Source organism: Cottoperca gobio, chromosome 21 (assembly GCF_900634415.1).
Source record: "Cottoperca gobio chromosome 21, fCotGob3.1, whole genome shotgun sequence".
Taxonomy (NCBI): domain Eukaryota; kingdom Metazoa; phylum Chordata; class Actinopteri; order Perciformes; family Bovichtidae; genus Cottoperca; species Cottoperca gobio.
The window spans coordinates 11,663,617-11,679,062 of record NC_041375.1 but is presented as its reverse complement, the minus strand read 5'-3'; the positions used below and the strand labels follow the sequence as shown (position 1 = coordinate 11,679,062).

Sequence of the window (15,446 nt, the reverse complement as noted above, 5' to 3'; positions counted from 1 at the left end):
ACAGTTTGAATAGGAAAATCTGGTACTTAAAATAATAATTCACATTACAGAAATGTATTTTAAAAACAGCACCACCCAATCAAAGGAGGTTGAAATATAGAAAAGTTGTTCTATGAATATATTACTTTACTCTGCAAATAAAAATGGATAACTGTGGAATTAAACCTACATGCTATTTTCAAATCCCCCACCATTGTATGTCAAATATAAAGCGAAAACCTGATACAATTCTGACAAACCCCCCCCAAAAAAAGAAAGTTAAATAACAATTCACAGAACAGTAGTTCAGTTTTAACTCAATTAATCTTTGTGGTAAATAAAATGCTACATAAACTGTGACCTGCCCTTAGTGATCAACATAAGCCTAATAACTGCAATAGGAACATAAATAGGTTGAATTTTTAGAGAAACATATATTTGTGTTTATCAAACCCTATAATAATAATAAAAAGGTTAAACTGTTAATTTGGCCGTAAAACAGTCGGACCTGTCAGATTATAAAAGGTGAGTAAACTGTATTTTGTAAATCAACACATGTCAAACTGGTTTGTAGCTCAGAGTTGTGCAACTTCATCCAAACAGGTTGGACAGTGGTCGGGTTCGGAGAGGGCTGCTGGCGAGCTCCTCCCCTCTCCCCACCTCCCCCGTGTCCCTGAAGGAGGCGCTGTGGATGATCTGGGCTCGGTGGCGTCCTCGGTGCAGCCGGGCGTTCAGCCGGCTCAGAGACGACTTCCTCTGGATTCCCCCCTTGGTCTTCCCGGTCACAGCTCCCTCCTCCGCTGTCTCAGCAGGTGGGTTCAGGAGCCGCAGTGGATTCAGATTGCCCTGGAGGACTCTGGGAAACCGCCAGCCGCGCCCTCCGCCACTGCCTCGGTTAGTATTTCCGTGGTCCGACTCAGCTACCGGTGAGGTGACCACTCCCTCCTCCTGCAGGTCAGCAGCCAGCGGCGGGGACAGGTACTGGATGGCTCGCCTGCCGCTGTAATCTCGAGCCTCAGGGTCCGCCTCCCAGTCTGACAGTAACACACGGACCACCTGTCAATCACAGCACATTAAATACACACAGTAGAGGGAATATTCACATACTGAAATTGTGTACATCTGTGAAGTACATCATATGAAACTGTGTCTCATCTTCTATCAAACATGTCAACATTAGGATCGTTGTCTTCTATGCTGCCATCTTGTTGTCTGTCTTAATGACTCCACAGTTATTTCTGTCCTGGCATGTTTGTTTTTTATTATTTGGTATGTATTGTAGCCAACTACAATATGTAATACTGGCAGACATAGACAGACATCTGCTTCTTCACTGGGCAGGCATAACACATGACACCCCACTACCATGATCTACGCAACCCACCTGTGTGTGTCCATGCATGGCTGCCAGGTGTAGCGGTGTATATCCAGCACTTGATCTCACATTTACATTCACAGGTATAGTGTTCTCCTTGGCAAAGGCCAGCAGCTGGGAGAGCAGCTCAGCTTTGCCCTGCTTCGCCACCCAGTGGAGGCAAGTAAAGCCGGTCACAAAGTCTCTCTTGGCCACAAGGCTCGGTTCCACAACCAGCAGGGGCTGCAGACTTTCCCACAGGCCATCTGAGGCACACAGCATCCACTCGTGTTCCAGCGGGTCCAGGGTCACTGAGGTGCAGTCTTCATCAGTGGCTGAGGAGAGGAGCGATGCAGAATCTCCATCGCTCTTCACCGAGTCCCGGAGGCGTGAACCACGGTTGATCAGAGACCTCCGAACCTGCAAAGGAAGCACATGGGAATGAAAGAGGGTCATACTTTACATACACTTTTTTGTGTAACCTTTAAGTATTAATTGTTTAACTTTGTACCACTGCAGAATGCTTTATGGTGATATAAAGACGGCTTCTAGAAACGTTTTTTTTGCCAATACCCTGCTAAAACAATTTTTCACAGGACTTCGACAGTTTACAACACTTAAAATGTTTCCCATTTAAAGAGTACGTACTGTATGTATGTAGGCATGTGTAGTATGTACACTTTATTGTTATTTGTGAAAGGCTAGCTAAACAAAAGTAGACTACATACCAGTGTACTGAACAACTCACAACAATAAAATATCAAACTAATGTGAATTGTATAAAGATGTCTTTGACAGTAAACACATCAGTCCATTGCCTTATGATGATCCCAAAAAGGATCAAACTGCCTAAGAGTTAAGGCAAGCTAGATTACATCACTGCGTCTCAAAGTTACAGAACACTGCTGCTGTGGAGTCTTCATGAATATTTAATTTCTGGTTATGCCCCAAATGCTGTTTTACATCAGCTGTCTAGGGCTGCACTTTTGGCCATGCTGCAAGTTGCATAGAAGCAGCAAATGCAGGGGAACCTGCTTAATGCCATCCGTGTACAACTCTGTGTCATTCAGATTTTGGAGCACACCCAAAAGTGAAACACCTGGTGTGACATTACTGCTTTAGGTGTGGAACAATAAAATATCATAGTAAAACATAGTTTAAAGTTTGAAACAATCCAAAGCAGTGCAGCAGCATTTTTCTATTATATCTGAACCAGTGATTTTTACAGGTTGTCGCCCATTCTTGTACACACCCTCACATGCTTAAATGGTTACTTGTTAACTGCTTTGCCCTGTAGAAAGCTTTGCAAAGCTACCACACAAATACAATCATGACTCATAATAATCTACATGGAAGCTTTTTTCATGCCAGAGAAACATAGTATCCTACCTGAGGAGAACTACTCATCATCAGCTCTATGAAGTTCCTGCGACTTCCCTTGGGTGTGTTGATATCTGGGTCCAGGCCTTCCAAGGTGCTGTCTTCAGATAGGCAGCTGGTCAGCATGGCCCGTTGGGATCCTTTGGACACCCTGCGTGCCCCCCTCACCTGCTGACTGATTAACCCTGCAGAGTGAGCATGGCCCAAATCTGCAATCCCAATGACTGGCGCCGACTCCCGCCTTCTCCTCTCTCTCAGTTTCACCTCCCCTCCTCCACTACAGGTAGGAGTCGATGTGTTGGTCTTACTATTCTGGGAGGGGGCTGCAGGTTGCACATTGCCATTTGACTGTTTGTCATTGTCCAAGCTGGCAGCTAATGAGCTGGATGCTCCTGTGGAAACATTGGACATGTTTTTGTTCTCATTGTCATCCAGCTCTGAGTGATGGAGTCATCTATGGCACAATCTTAACCTGAATTGAAGCAACCTTTCAATTGTAATGCCTACAGGCATACACAAGGCTAGTCTTGTTGCATTTTGTATTATCAGTATCCTGAGTTATTGTAGACTTGTGATTTTTGGCAAGAAAGAGGTACAAAATAAAGGTACTGATCAATAGATTTAGACAACTTCAGTCTAAGTTAGTATAGTGGGTATTGGCCTTAAAAGACAAGGGCCAAACAATGAAACTTGATAGTGTTGTGGCTATTCAGAGGGCCCAAGCCAGACAATACAATCTAATCCAATAAATACATTGACATATCGTTATTGTTGTACACATAGGTTAGATAAAGAAATATAAGATTTTGTATAGATATGTAATGTCTAAACAAATATATCATGGACAAAAATAAGCACATAGGTTACAATACCTAACGTCAACAAAAGGTGCACATCCCTCACCTGTTTGGTCTCTGTTGTCAGCGTTGCCGTTGACATAGTTGTTGTCCAGTGTCTCCTGGATATTACCGTTGCACTCCGCGTGATCGTGGTCGGCTGTGTTGGGACGCATCACCGACTCCGCGCTGCCTTCAGTGTTCAAACAAACAAATGTCACGCCGTTTTCCACCTTCACAATACCCACGTTGTCCACGATGCGTTTCAGCACCTCACGATCCACCACTTCCTTTGACTGGTCATTTTGACCCGACACTGATAGGAAATGATCAATCAGCTCCATCTGTTGGACCCTCCCTCCTCTCTCCATCAGGAACTCCTGCACGGCTTGTTCCGTGCACTGGGACGCCATCATCATCCTGGACGACCCGAACAGAGCGCCACAAAGATAGCTGAATAAGTTACACTAGGACGTTTCCAAAATATTCCATGCTCACGCTCCTGTCATTCACTCCGGTTGACGGTGACGACAGATGACAGCATCTTTTTCTTCTTCTTCTTCTTCTCCTCTCCTCCATGGGGAGTGTCGAGCTCTGGCAGATAGGGGTCGCACGTAGCTGAAGCAACTCACCACGGTAAAAAAAAAATCATGCTGCGTTCCCGTGCTCCTCGTAAACTCAGGCTTCTAATACTAGTAAAATCGACCATGTAGTGAAAGTCAGATATTTTGATAATGCAGTTTTATTCTTAAGTGTTGACTGAGGTGTGATGGCGTTTCATAGAAGTGTAAATATAATTCGTACCTGTATTGGATGATTAACTGACTGACTGTTGACTGTTTATTTTAACTAGACATGCCATGGCAATGCTGTCAGTACATTTACTCAAGTAGGCTACTGTACTGTACTGTACTGTACTTAAGTAGCATACAAATACGTGGTTGTCTACTTTTACTTCACTAGGGTCTTTTATTTTCATGCCACTGTCTACATCTACTCCACTATATTTCAGAAGGAACTATTATTTATCTGACAGCTTTACGTACTAGTAGTTTTACACATTAAGATGTTATCAAAAATAACAAGAGTTTACAGTTTTTAATTAAACCACCCAATAGTGTATAATTAGTATGATTAGTTGATTTAAATAACAATTTAGATTTTTTTTAGGTTTAATGTTCTTGTGAATTTTCAAAACAAAATATATATATATATATATATATATATATATATATATATTATATTATATTATATTATATTATATATATATATTATATATATATACAGTCTATAGTCAAAACTCATATCTGAAAACAGGCTGCAACATCAGAATAATAGTGGTTGGATGTAGATGTTGTGATGAACTAGCTTTACAATTTTTTCTAATAGTCCACAACATGCCATAGAATCGACTGGGAAAATTAAGTTGCGCTGTACCATTGAAAAAAAAGGGGTGGGTAGGTGTTATCTGCAGTCAATTATCCTTGTTTGGCTACTTTTTCTTACAATTGTTGTGTATTTTATCCCTTAACATAGTTGAATGTATGAATTGTCGTGATAATTTGCCCAAATTGGTTGAGTTTTAGATTTAGAGAAAATTTACAGACTATAGATTTAACCTCATTCCTATCTTGTTTTGAGGAGTCGAGTGTGCCCAGTTGTCGACGACTGTAGACGCAGTGAGGCGGTCCAGATCAGGGTACCAAAAAAAGTAGTCGGTTTTTAGTTAGTTTTGTTGTATTATTTCTGAATCTATCCTTTTTATTAACTCCTGGCTAAAACGATGGCTTCTTCAGATGTTGCTCGGATGCCGGTTGGTATTTTTGTTCTTTGTGATTGACAAGTGACAGTGTTCTTGACAGTTGCGCAGGGAGTGTCCCGGGGCTATCATTAAGTTAGCTACTGCTAACGTTAGCCCGATACATACACGGCAGTTCAAAGTAATTTACAGACAGTTTTGAATCACACATATGCCCTTGACATCGACATACATCTAGAATAACAAGCCGGACATTTCAATTGGAAGATTCAACTTTTCAAAAGTGATTCCGTGTTACATCTTTTACCAAATTACTCCGCGGAGGGCGATATCTGGCTAACACTACGCTAGCCATCCAGTCAAAAGTTGAAAACAGTTGTGATCTGCACTGTTAAACATGTCTGCACTAGTTACTAGCACACAATTACAAAAGTGTTCCGTCGTGTTTTATTGGTTGCGTTGAGTTATGTAGGTTAAACTAGCTATGTTGCTCGATAAGCGCCAATAAATCCCTACATTTTTTTAATGAAATTTCGCGTTCACGTAGTTACTCCGACCTAGGTATCAGTCTCGCCTAAAATAAACACGCTGTCGAAACTTGTTTGGACGTTTAGTGGTTTCCATATAGACAGCATCGTTTACAATCATCAAAAGCTGGATGTCTATAATTAGGAATTTCCTTAACTTCAGCAAATTGTACCACATTATAACTAGGTCAATGTTACAGCCCTCTGCTGAACAGACTAGTGATCCTCTGGATTTCTGAATTGAGACGGGGGCCGGTCAGAGGAGGACGACAGGAAGGCGCAGTTTGAGGAAGTCTGGATGTAGCTCAGACGAGAGGAGGCGGACTCTGTTTACATCAACTTTGCGTCGACATTTTTATTGTTGAAGATGCCGGCCATAAGATCTGCCCAGAGAATCCACCGTTATTATTGTTTGTTTACATTCCTCCTGCTGCAATTTAAAAAACCGCACTGTTACTTCTACTGTTTTTCTTCAAGTCAACTATGCTTGAAAGTTGACATTGTACTTTTCCTGTTGAAATAATCGCACTTTCCCGCGGCACATTTTTTTTTCTAATTTGAGGATAGAAATGGCTGCAGTAGAATGATATGTCTGTCTGTGCGATTTCTTCCTCAGGATAAATCAGTCCGGCCCCTCTCCCTAGCAGGCCATGTGGGCTTTGATAGCCTTCCAGATCAGCTTGTCAACAAGTCCATCTGCCAGGGCTTCTGCTTCAATATTCTCTGCATTGGTATGTTGTCATGCATACACACATACACACAAACACACATACATAAACAATACACACACCCTTACTGAAACTCAGATACACACAGGATGCTACTACTAGAACAAGTTACTCACACACACACACACACACACACACACACACACACTGTTTTACTTGACCACCTCATGTTTTACTTGACCACCTCAATTCACAGCTATTATTTAGGTCTGTCTGATAATACAGCTCCATTGTTCCTAGTCCTTAGCTCGAGAAACTTTGATCCCAATGGCAGTGCTTGTGATACTCCTAATTACAGAGTATTAGTCTGAGTATTAGGGTCTGACACGGACAAGGGGCAAAGAAGCATTGTGATGAGAAGGATCCTGCTGGTTCAAATGTCTCCACTAGCTGGTTAATGTGGTTGGGTGAATGTGTAATGTTTCTTCTTCCTCAACAGCTGCCATCACTGTGTCCTTGAGCAGAACACTGATTTGATCACTGGTCCTAGCAAATTATGGTTTAGGAAAATGTAATTGAAGCATTTTGTTTGCTAACACTACTTAATTGAATCTCAACCATGAAGTTCAATAACGAAAAATTGTGTCCCATCTTTTTTGGCTCTAGGTGAAACGGGTATCGGCAAGTCTACCCTGATGGACACTCTGTTCAATACCAACTTTGAGAACTTTGAGACATCCCACTTTGAGCCTCAAGTGAAGCTGCGGGCTCAGACCTATGACCTACAGGAGAGTAACGTCCGACTACGCCTTACCGTGGTCAACAGTGTGGGCTTCGGAGACCAAATGAACAAACAAGAGAGGTGAGAGGAGGAGAGTGTGTGCGAGTGTGTTCTTGACAGTGAAGAAGAGTTGCAGGCTCAAAGTGTTCAAGAGGGTTTGAGTGATGAGAGAGTGAATGTGATTACGAATGAGTGTTTAGTTAAATATCCTATTTCAAATAAGCCATTTTGAACTAATCTGTTAACCAATCATGAAATCATATTTCTGATCAACCCCATCTGTCTTTGTTGTAGCTATCAGCCGGTCGTGGACTACATCGACAGGCAGTTTGAGAGTTATCTACAGGAGGAGCTAAAAATCAAACGCTCTCTTCACAACTACCACGACTCGCGTGTCCATGCTTGCCTCTACTTTATCTCCCCTTCGGGTCATTCACTCAAATCCCTGGACCTGGTCACCATGAAGAAATTAGACAGCAAGGTAAGGTGTGTGTGTGTGTTGTGTGTGTGTGGAAGGGTATACCAGGGTTTTACAATACAATAGAATATTGTAATGTACTCTATATCCCAGACAGGACAATATCAGGCAATCTTTTTATTGTTAATTTTACTGGAATACTACAAGTTGTTTCACATAGCAATTGTATTATTTGGTGACGTTTACCGGTTCTTCGTTAAGATTGTGCTAACCTTTTTAGGAGAAGAACTTTAATCTGACAAAGCTCAAAGTGGCGGCTGCATTAACTTGCTTTAAAATGACAGAATTATTATTAGAACAAGTTTTAACGCACGTTTAAGAGATGATGGTACATTGATCTAAAATGTGCCTGCATTTCTTGGACTGACTTCTGTTGACATCGATATTTAAAAATGGACCTGTCAATGATTTGGGCTGCCATAGAACACTGGCTTGCGTATTGTGTAGAAGAGATGTCAATATACAAAAGAGCTTAATTAGTTGTTTTTACATTGGGAAGGAACACTGTGGACAATAACGTATCCGATACAAACTGATGTATATGTGATAGTGGGAAGCTCTGTATTAGGGACTGTGCTGTGGTTGTTTCTAGACTTTCCCAACATCTAGACATAACATTTAAGGAGAGGTTCGCTATCCAACACACTAAACCCCTCCCTTCACTCTTGAAGTGGTCAGAAACTTTCCCATGCTCCTTGTGTGTAGTGATTTTGTGTTTTGTGTGTGCTTGTGTGATTTCACTGCTCTGGAGTGTCAGTAACCCTGGATTTGCGTGTGAATGGAGGAGAAAAAGCAGTGGAATGCAGTAATCACCTCACACATACACACTCCAGTTGTCCTTTTGTGTCACTGTACAGATACGCACAGAAAGAGCCATTTGTTGAATCTGCAGCAGTGACAGAAAGACAGTCAGTCACTCAGACAGCTATTGGAACAGATCTCTTGGCATTGTTTTGCTTTCTGTGTGTGTATTTGTGTGTGTATTTGTGTGTGTGTGTGGTCTGGCCCCGAAGCTTGTCTAGTGACAACAACTCATTCCAAGCCTCTTTGGTAGGACAGACAGAAAGACAGGAGAGGAATGTGGAACGACTTGGACAGCAGAGTTGGCTGCCGGACCAGAAATAACATCAGTAAACCTGGTTTATATAACTCGCGTCTGAAAGCAGTTTAAACAAAAGTATTTTAGATGAAGTAATAAAAACAAATGGTGTTGGAATAGTTGTTGTTGAATTGCACTTTGCCAGAGTCAGACTAATTGAGGCTTTTTAATGTATCTACATGTAGCGTTATGATTTGTTGTGAGTGAGATTAGCTTGTTTTACTTCACTTAGATGTCTATGGCAGCTCTGTTCAAAGTTCAGATTCAAGTTACTGTTAACAATTTTGTCTTCAAAAACCTCTTTATACAAAACTACATTCAAATTAACAATAAATAATTTCCCGTGGTGTGGTGGTCAAGTGGATTACACTTTGATGGTATCCAACTTTTTGCTTTTGGTGAAATTAGTGACTCTTATACACTGCCCGTCCAAAAAAGAAGTTTATAAATATGAAAGGTCTACATTTTCTCTGAGGTCTGCACATAATAGTATTTATATTTAACGATAATTGCTCAGGAAGGAGAATCTGTCATTTTGTAAACGTACATGAACATGTTTCCTATCTTGCTGTAGGTGAACATCATCCCAGTGATCGCCAAAGCTGACACCATCAGTAAGAGCGAACTGCACAAGTTCAAGATCAAAATCATGAGCGAGCTGGTCAGCAACGGCGTTCAGATCTACCAGTTCCCCCTGGACGATGAGACCGTCGCTAAGGTCAACACTACAATGAACGTAAGGAAACACACACACACACACACACACACACACACACACACACACCGCCTTGAACTACAGTACTTTCTTAAGGACGGGTAATGCTAGAGAAGAACTAGGTCGTATAAATTTACATTTTACTTTTTACATTAATTATGTATTTTTAGTCAGAAATTCAGTTTTAGAGGTTTTGTGTTTTGTCTGTGTGGACTCTTCACAGCAGTCATCTCACTCTGACAGACAGTATGTTCCCATGGGTTTGCAGTTCCTTTATTTTCAGAATTTAACTTGCACATCTTTGTAGCAGCTGCAAAGTTTTAAAAATATAACTTAATCATGCAGACACTGAGTATATGCATGTGTGTTTTAAAAGAGTATTGCTGAGCGAGTAACAGCTGTAACTTAATAAGTATATGAATGTGTGTGTGTGTGTGTGTATATATGTATCATTAAATAAAGTGTTTTTGCAGGGCCATTTGCCTTTTGCTGTAGTTGGCAGCACAGAGGAAGTCAGCGTTGGCAATAAGATGGTGAAGGCCCGTCAGTATCCCTGGGGTGTTGTACAAGGTAAGAGCCATCATGGTTTGTTTGTGTGTTTTCCTACACACTTGTGCTTGTTTTGAGAAGAATCTGGCTGTTAATTGTAGGATCACATTGATTTAATGCGACGTCAGTCAATCTGGTCAGACCCCTTCACAAGAATTGTCCCACTTATCCCATGTCAAAATGATTACTGTGGCTGAAAGAGCTCAATACACTTTAACATCATTTTTAAATCTGCTTAGTGGAGCTAGCTGCCAGTTAACCTAAAGTTATATCATTACTGTGTCATTGGGGAGTTTCAATATGTAATATCTGTGTGTCTGTGTGTGTGTGTGTGTCTGTGTGTGTCAGTGGAGAATGAGAGTCACTGTGATTTCGTGAAGCTGAGGGAAATGCTAATCTGTGTAAACATGGAGGACCTGAGAGAGCAGACACACACTCGACACTATGAACTCTATAGACGCTGCAAACTGGAAGAAATGGGATTCCAGGATACGGACCCAGAGTGCAAACCTGTCAGGTAAGTTCAAACACACACACACAGCACAATGAAAAATGTACAACTGTGTGTGTGTGTTTATGTGTATGTTCTTTTTTATGTGTGTGTGTGTGTGTGTGTAGCTTGCAGCAGACTTATGAGGCCAAGCGCCAGGAGTTCCTGGTGGAGCTGCAGAAGAGAGAGGACGAGATGAGGCAGATGTTTGTGCAGAGGGTGAAGGAGAAGGAGTCTGAGCTGAAGGAGGCAGAGAGAGAGGTATGTAGTCATGCCAACACAAACTCTCTCGCATCACCGCAGCTTCTGTTGTGTGTTTAAAATAGAAGCAACGAAGAACACGTCGTACCTCGGGCTGTGACTTAACAGCCATTCAGTTTTATTTTTATAAAGGGAAAACTATAGTTTGCTACCTTGTCAGTTTTTGTTTTTGTTTCTCGGGCCGTCGGTTAGATCGGTTACGATACTCGCCAAAGAATAACGGAGATTTTGGAAGGTGGCGACTAAAATTGGTCCAAGACAGTCGGACAAGTTTCAAAGAAAGGTCGCAACAATTACAAAACAATAACTCTCTTTTGTAGATATCATCTATAACATTTGACAGACGTTCTGGTTCAGCTTTAACTGGCAGACTAAACCGTTGGGTACTGACTGCACTTTTCCCTCGGAAGTTGTCACTTGTTTGTGTACTTGTTACTTTTTAAAATAAATAAATACACGTCTTTTCGCTCCTATGAATAAAGAGGAAACCAAATATCATTAATGTGTTATGATGTTTCTGCTTTTACCGGATAAAAGTAAAAGCATTTGTCTTCTGGTAAAAGTTAATCTTTTTACAATTTCACATCTAATTTGGTTTTAGTGTGAGAGAGCAACACCTCATTATGAGGAAAGTAATGTCTCGTAACAATTTTAAATGTTCTTCGTAAAAAAATAAGATCTAATGTTCTGCTTGTGCTACTTGATGCCATCAAAAATGGAGGCGTCTCTGTAATCCGACTCTGTTCTGTGTGTTCCAGCTGCAAAGTCGTTTTGAGCAGCTGAAGCGCCTCCATGCGGACGAGAAAGGAGCTCTGGAGGAAAAGAAGAGACACCTGGACGACGACCAGAGTTCCTTCGGCAAGAGACGAGCTGCCGCCCAACTCCTGCAGGCTCAGAGCCTCACCTCCAACGGCAAGAAGGACAAGGACCGCAAGAAGTGAGAGACCTCTCTTAAAGATCACGCTGATGTTTCATGGAAATATTCAAGATCCATAGCTTTACACATGTGTTTAGTGACTGCAGGGCACGTTACCACCAGCTGGTAAAAGTAATGTTGGGCAGCAAATCGGAAGATTTTTGAGTTTGTTTGCAATGTTTAAATCTTACTAGAAATATTGATTGTGAGAGTGACTACATTGTAATCCAGAAGACTCATTTATAAAGTGGACAACAGGCCACTTAAGAGGAAGTGCAATAGACCAAGTATAGTAAATTCGGTAATACGCTGTTGGATACAGTGCCAGTCAAAGTTCGGACACACTGAATGAGAAGGTGTGTCCAAACTTTGACTGGTACTGTATGTTATTAAAAGGAATATGGTGTAAAATTGATTCTCAAGTCCCTGCTGTTCTCTCTTCCAGTTCTGGCTTCATGTGAAGACGTTGGGCTCTGAAGTACACTCCAGTAGAACCAGTGACATTCTGGCCACATCCTTTCCAGCCCTTTGTGGCCAGTCTCCAACACTAACCAGGAAAAGCCCACACAAACCAGCAGTGTGTGTGTGTGTGTGCGAGTGCGTGTGTGTGCATGTGTGTTTGTGTGCGCGAGTGTGGGTTTGTGCCAAAGTTTAAAGACTGTACCCATGAATCCTGTGTACACTTTCCTCAATGATATGTTTAATCTGCTTTGTGGGTGTTATACCTCCTGTGTAATATTTTATATTTATCCTTTTGTTTTTATATAAAAACATCTTTTTCCATATACCTCCCTACTTTTTAAAAACATTTTTTACTTGTGCCCAGACTGAGGGACACCTCACACAGCCTCCTCCCTAGATGCTGTACATACATGTAATCTGTCTGCCATATCTTTAGTGTGTATTAAGAACACTCTTTGTCTTGTAAATGCAGTCTTTTGGCTTTGCTAATGAGAAAAACATCTGCAACATGCTTTTAATTTATTCTAAAGCCTCTTTCAGACATGCTCTTCATGTGGAAATTCACATTTTTGTCTCAATGTCTAGATAAATGCCAGAGTTCCATAAGAGGCGAGCAGGTCATTAGTAAAGCCTCAGAGATAAACAATCTCTTTATTATGTTTTTCATCTCACAGCTGTTCTCCAGCAGTGAATTGAGAGCATTGCAGCTCTGTGTAATAGTCCTATCATGTTTAAATAGAGCCGTCACAGAGTCTCCACTGGGACCTTTCGATTTTGAACAGATTTGTAGGTAAATCCAGCTCTGTAACAGAATCCATGTCTGAAAGTTGATCTAATGCATTCATCAGCAAGAGTTGTCATAATCAGGGTCACAGGGCATTATAGTTCCTTATCCTTTTTCTGTATTATGTCTGATTTAAAAAAAAAATAAAAAAAGAATTCTCACACCTCCTTGATGCTATAAACTTTAACTACGAGCAGCAGCATTACAAACGGCAGCAGGAGCCACACTGATCCTCCTGCTGCTCTTCCAAAGGGACTTCTCTTGTCCAATCCCAGTTTTCTAGGCAGAGGATATTGTGCTTTGTTTGCTCCCTTATTTTCTTACTGAAACAAACAGTTGAAGTTTGCAATGCAGTCTGTCTGAGAGCTCACTCATGGGGGGGGAAATGTATCACGTCGAATCAGTGTTTGTTGATGGGAAGATACATTTGTGACTGTATTTTTAATCATTTCTTTTCTTCACCTCTGGAATCACTATGAGACCGGGAACACTTTACAGTACAGAGTAAACTACAACAGTAAAGTGATTTTTAAACCAACATTTACTCACAAACATTGCCACTTTATATTTTTACACTAGTGCTTAACATGTGTTAGTGCCTTATCTGTGTGAAGCTTACTTACACTATCCACTTAACTTGTACATCCAGGGATACACACCGATGCCTAATGGAGTAACGCTCGCCTGAGACGCTTTTGTACTACACTTGTATTTAAGGAATAAACAGTGTTATTTGGGAGCTTTGTTTCCTTCTTTCTAAATACATCTTTGTATTGTTGTCATGATACACTCTGCTTGTCTGTTTTCATCTCCGCATGATCAGCTACTTTTTCTTAAAAAAAATAAATAATTCTATTAAGGCAGGTTTATCACATTGATCATAATTTTGCTATTGATCCAGATAATATGTTTAAATACTAATAAGCTGACTGATATATTAAGCACCTGTACTGGAAAATGACCTGTATACAGATGCACTTCTACCAATTGTCATAGGTGGAGGACGTAGTCTTATGCTATACATAAGTAAAACTATCAATACCAGAATATAAATATAATATAGTACTATGTTACAAGTGTAAGGTATTTAATAAGAAAATAAATCTCTACTGTGGAGAGACGTTGGCATCTCCTTCCCTTTTATCAGAAGGTACGAGGATAGAGGATGGTCACAAGCTTCCCTTTTGCTCCAGAGGAAGATTTAGGAGACAGCAGTAGCTTAACATCTTCCCTTCCCACCACTTGGCTATATTTGAACACCTACAAAGGGACCGCCCCGTAACTCCTGCTAGAGGTCTTGTTCCCTACAGTGTCTTACCCTCCAGCTCTTTTGCCCTTCATGTGACTCACAGCTGGCACACAGACAGGTAGACAGACAGGTCTGGTGTAAAGCAGAGTAATGCTGATCGATTCTCTGCAGGGGCCTGCAGCACCTCGCTGGTATAGGTTGTGAAGAGGACGCCCAGAGAACATTTCAACAAAGCAAAAGAAGAAGAGAAGTGTGTGCGTGTGTATGTGTGTACAGACTTTAGCTGCTTTCTGGACGGGAAAGGGATTTCTCCTTTTTTTTTTTTCTCGCCTGAGTTTTTGACACGATCTCTGCAAAAATCTACAAAATCAAAAAATGTGCTGTCTGCCTCCTGCTCGCCTTAAATATAGAAGTTTGAGTTTATGTGTTAGTGTCAAGTTTTCCTGTGTGCACTTACACCCAAGATAGCTGTCATACCCCTGCACTCACACACACAGACACTCACACACATTCTCTTGTCACCTTTCGCTAGTCACTCTAAATGCAAATGGAGGTGATCATTGGAGACAGGCCCGGCTGCTGGAGAGATGAGGTTGTCATTTAAGGGGAGTGGTGGCGACAAACTGAAATTACCAATTACACACCTCGTCCACGCCAGTGTTGGCTTGAGAACACGAGAGACAGAGGAAGAGAAGAGAGGAGAGACAGAGGAAGAGAAGAGAGGAGAGAAAGAGAGGAGAGAAAGGGGGGAGAAAATAGAGAAAGTGTCAGCTTTATTTCTAAACATCCTTTACTAGCATGTCTGTCATGATAATGACGATAAAACACTGTCAGACCGCCGTACCCGGAGTGTTGCTCATAAGGCTTCATAAGCTCATAATGAGCACATTGTGAGTGCAGATAATTATAATTAGAGCAGGATATAATATGATTCTCGGGATTAATCCTCCAAAGGGCAACTGTAAAATCCTAATGGGCTCTACAGGTAATGTGTTTGTTATGCATCAGAGTGCACAAATGTGTATTGTTTCCTATCACTGCCTGTGTTATCTCAATTAGAAAGCTGCAAGCAGATGCACAAGAAGACACAGAAATCTGTTTTAAAACAAAGGCATTTATTGCGAAAAATGCACTTGACATGAAAAAACAATCAAATCAA

At 41.2% G+C, this 15,446-nt stretch overlaps 2 protein-coding genes across 3 annotated transcripts; one reads left to right on the top strand and one right to left on the bottom strand.

Moving 5' to 3' along the window:
* Positions 1-239: 239 nt before the first annotated feature.
* Positions 240-4,117, bottom strand: sowahca (sosondowah ankyrin repeat domain family Ca). The gene is made up of 4 exons (XM_029459782.1): positions 3,617-4,117; positions 2,723-3,105; positions 1,364-1,753; positions 240-1,035 (listed from the first exon to the last, which is right to left on the bottom strand). Exons 1-4 carry the CDS (start codon positions 3,966-3,968, stop codon positions 571-573), a joined length of 1,590 nt encoding a protein of 529 aa, XP_029315642.1. The 5' UTR covers positions 3,969-4,117; the 3' UTR covers positions 240-570.
* A 49-nt stretch (positions 4,118-4,166) lies between these two features.
* On the top strand, positions 4,167-13,777 carry septin10 (septin 10). Of its 2 annotated transcripts, none has more exons than XM_029459784.1 (10): positions 4,167-4,185; positions 6,452-6,566; positions 7,170-7,365; positions 7,579-7,765; positions 9,436-9,597; positions 10,050-10,146; positions 10,474-10,642; positions 10,744-10,876; positions 11,635-11,813; positions 12,238-13,777. In XM_029459784.1, exons 3-10 carry the CDS (start codon positions 7,199-7,201, stop codon positions 12,251-12,253), a joined length of 1,110 nt encoding a protein of 369 aa, XP_029315644.1. In that variant the 5' UTR covers positions 4,167-4,185; positions 6,452-6,566; positions 7,170-7,198; the 3' UTR covers positions 12,254-13,777. The 2 variants fall into 2 exon arrangements, with proteins under 2 accessions (XP_029315644.1, XP_029315643.1); XM_029459783.1 differs by lacking the exon at positions 4,167-4,185 and adding an exon at positions 5,048-5,362.
* The last annotated feature ends 1,669 nt before the right edge of the window (positions 13,778-15,446 follow it).

Bases quoted from the DNA above. Each gene is read 5' to 3' on its own strand.
- sowahca (XM_029459782.1), bottom strand. From the start codon at position 3,968: ATGATGATGGCGTCCCAGTGCACGGAACAAGCCGTGCAGGAGTTCCTG. The intron at 3,106-3,616 runs GTGAGGGATGTG...ATGTTTCCACAG, and splicing joins TGACAACAGAGACCAAACAG to GAGCATCCAGCTCATTAGCT. The intron at 1,754-2,722 runs GTAGGATACTAT...CTTCCTTTGCAG, and splicing joins TGATGAGTAGTTCTCCTCAG to GTTCGGAGGTCTCTGATCAA.
- septin10 (XM_029459783.1), top strand. From the start codon at position 5,333: ATGGCTTCTTCAGATGTTGCTCGGATGCCG. The intron at 7,366-7,578 runs GTGAGAGGAGGA...TCTTTGTTGTAG, and splicing joins CAAATGAACAAACAAGAGAG to CTATCAGCCGGTCGTGGACT. The intron at 7,766-9,435 runs GTAAGGTGTGTG...ATCTTGCTGTAG, and splicing joins TGAAGAAATTAGACAGCAAG to GTGAACATCATCCCAGTGAT.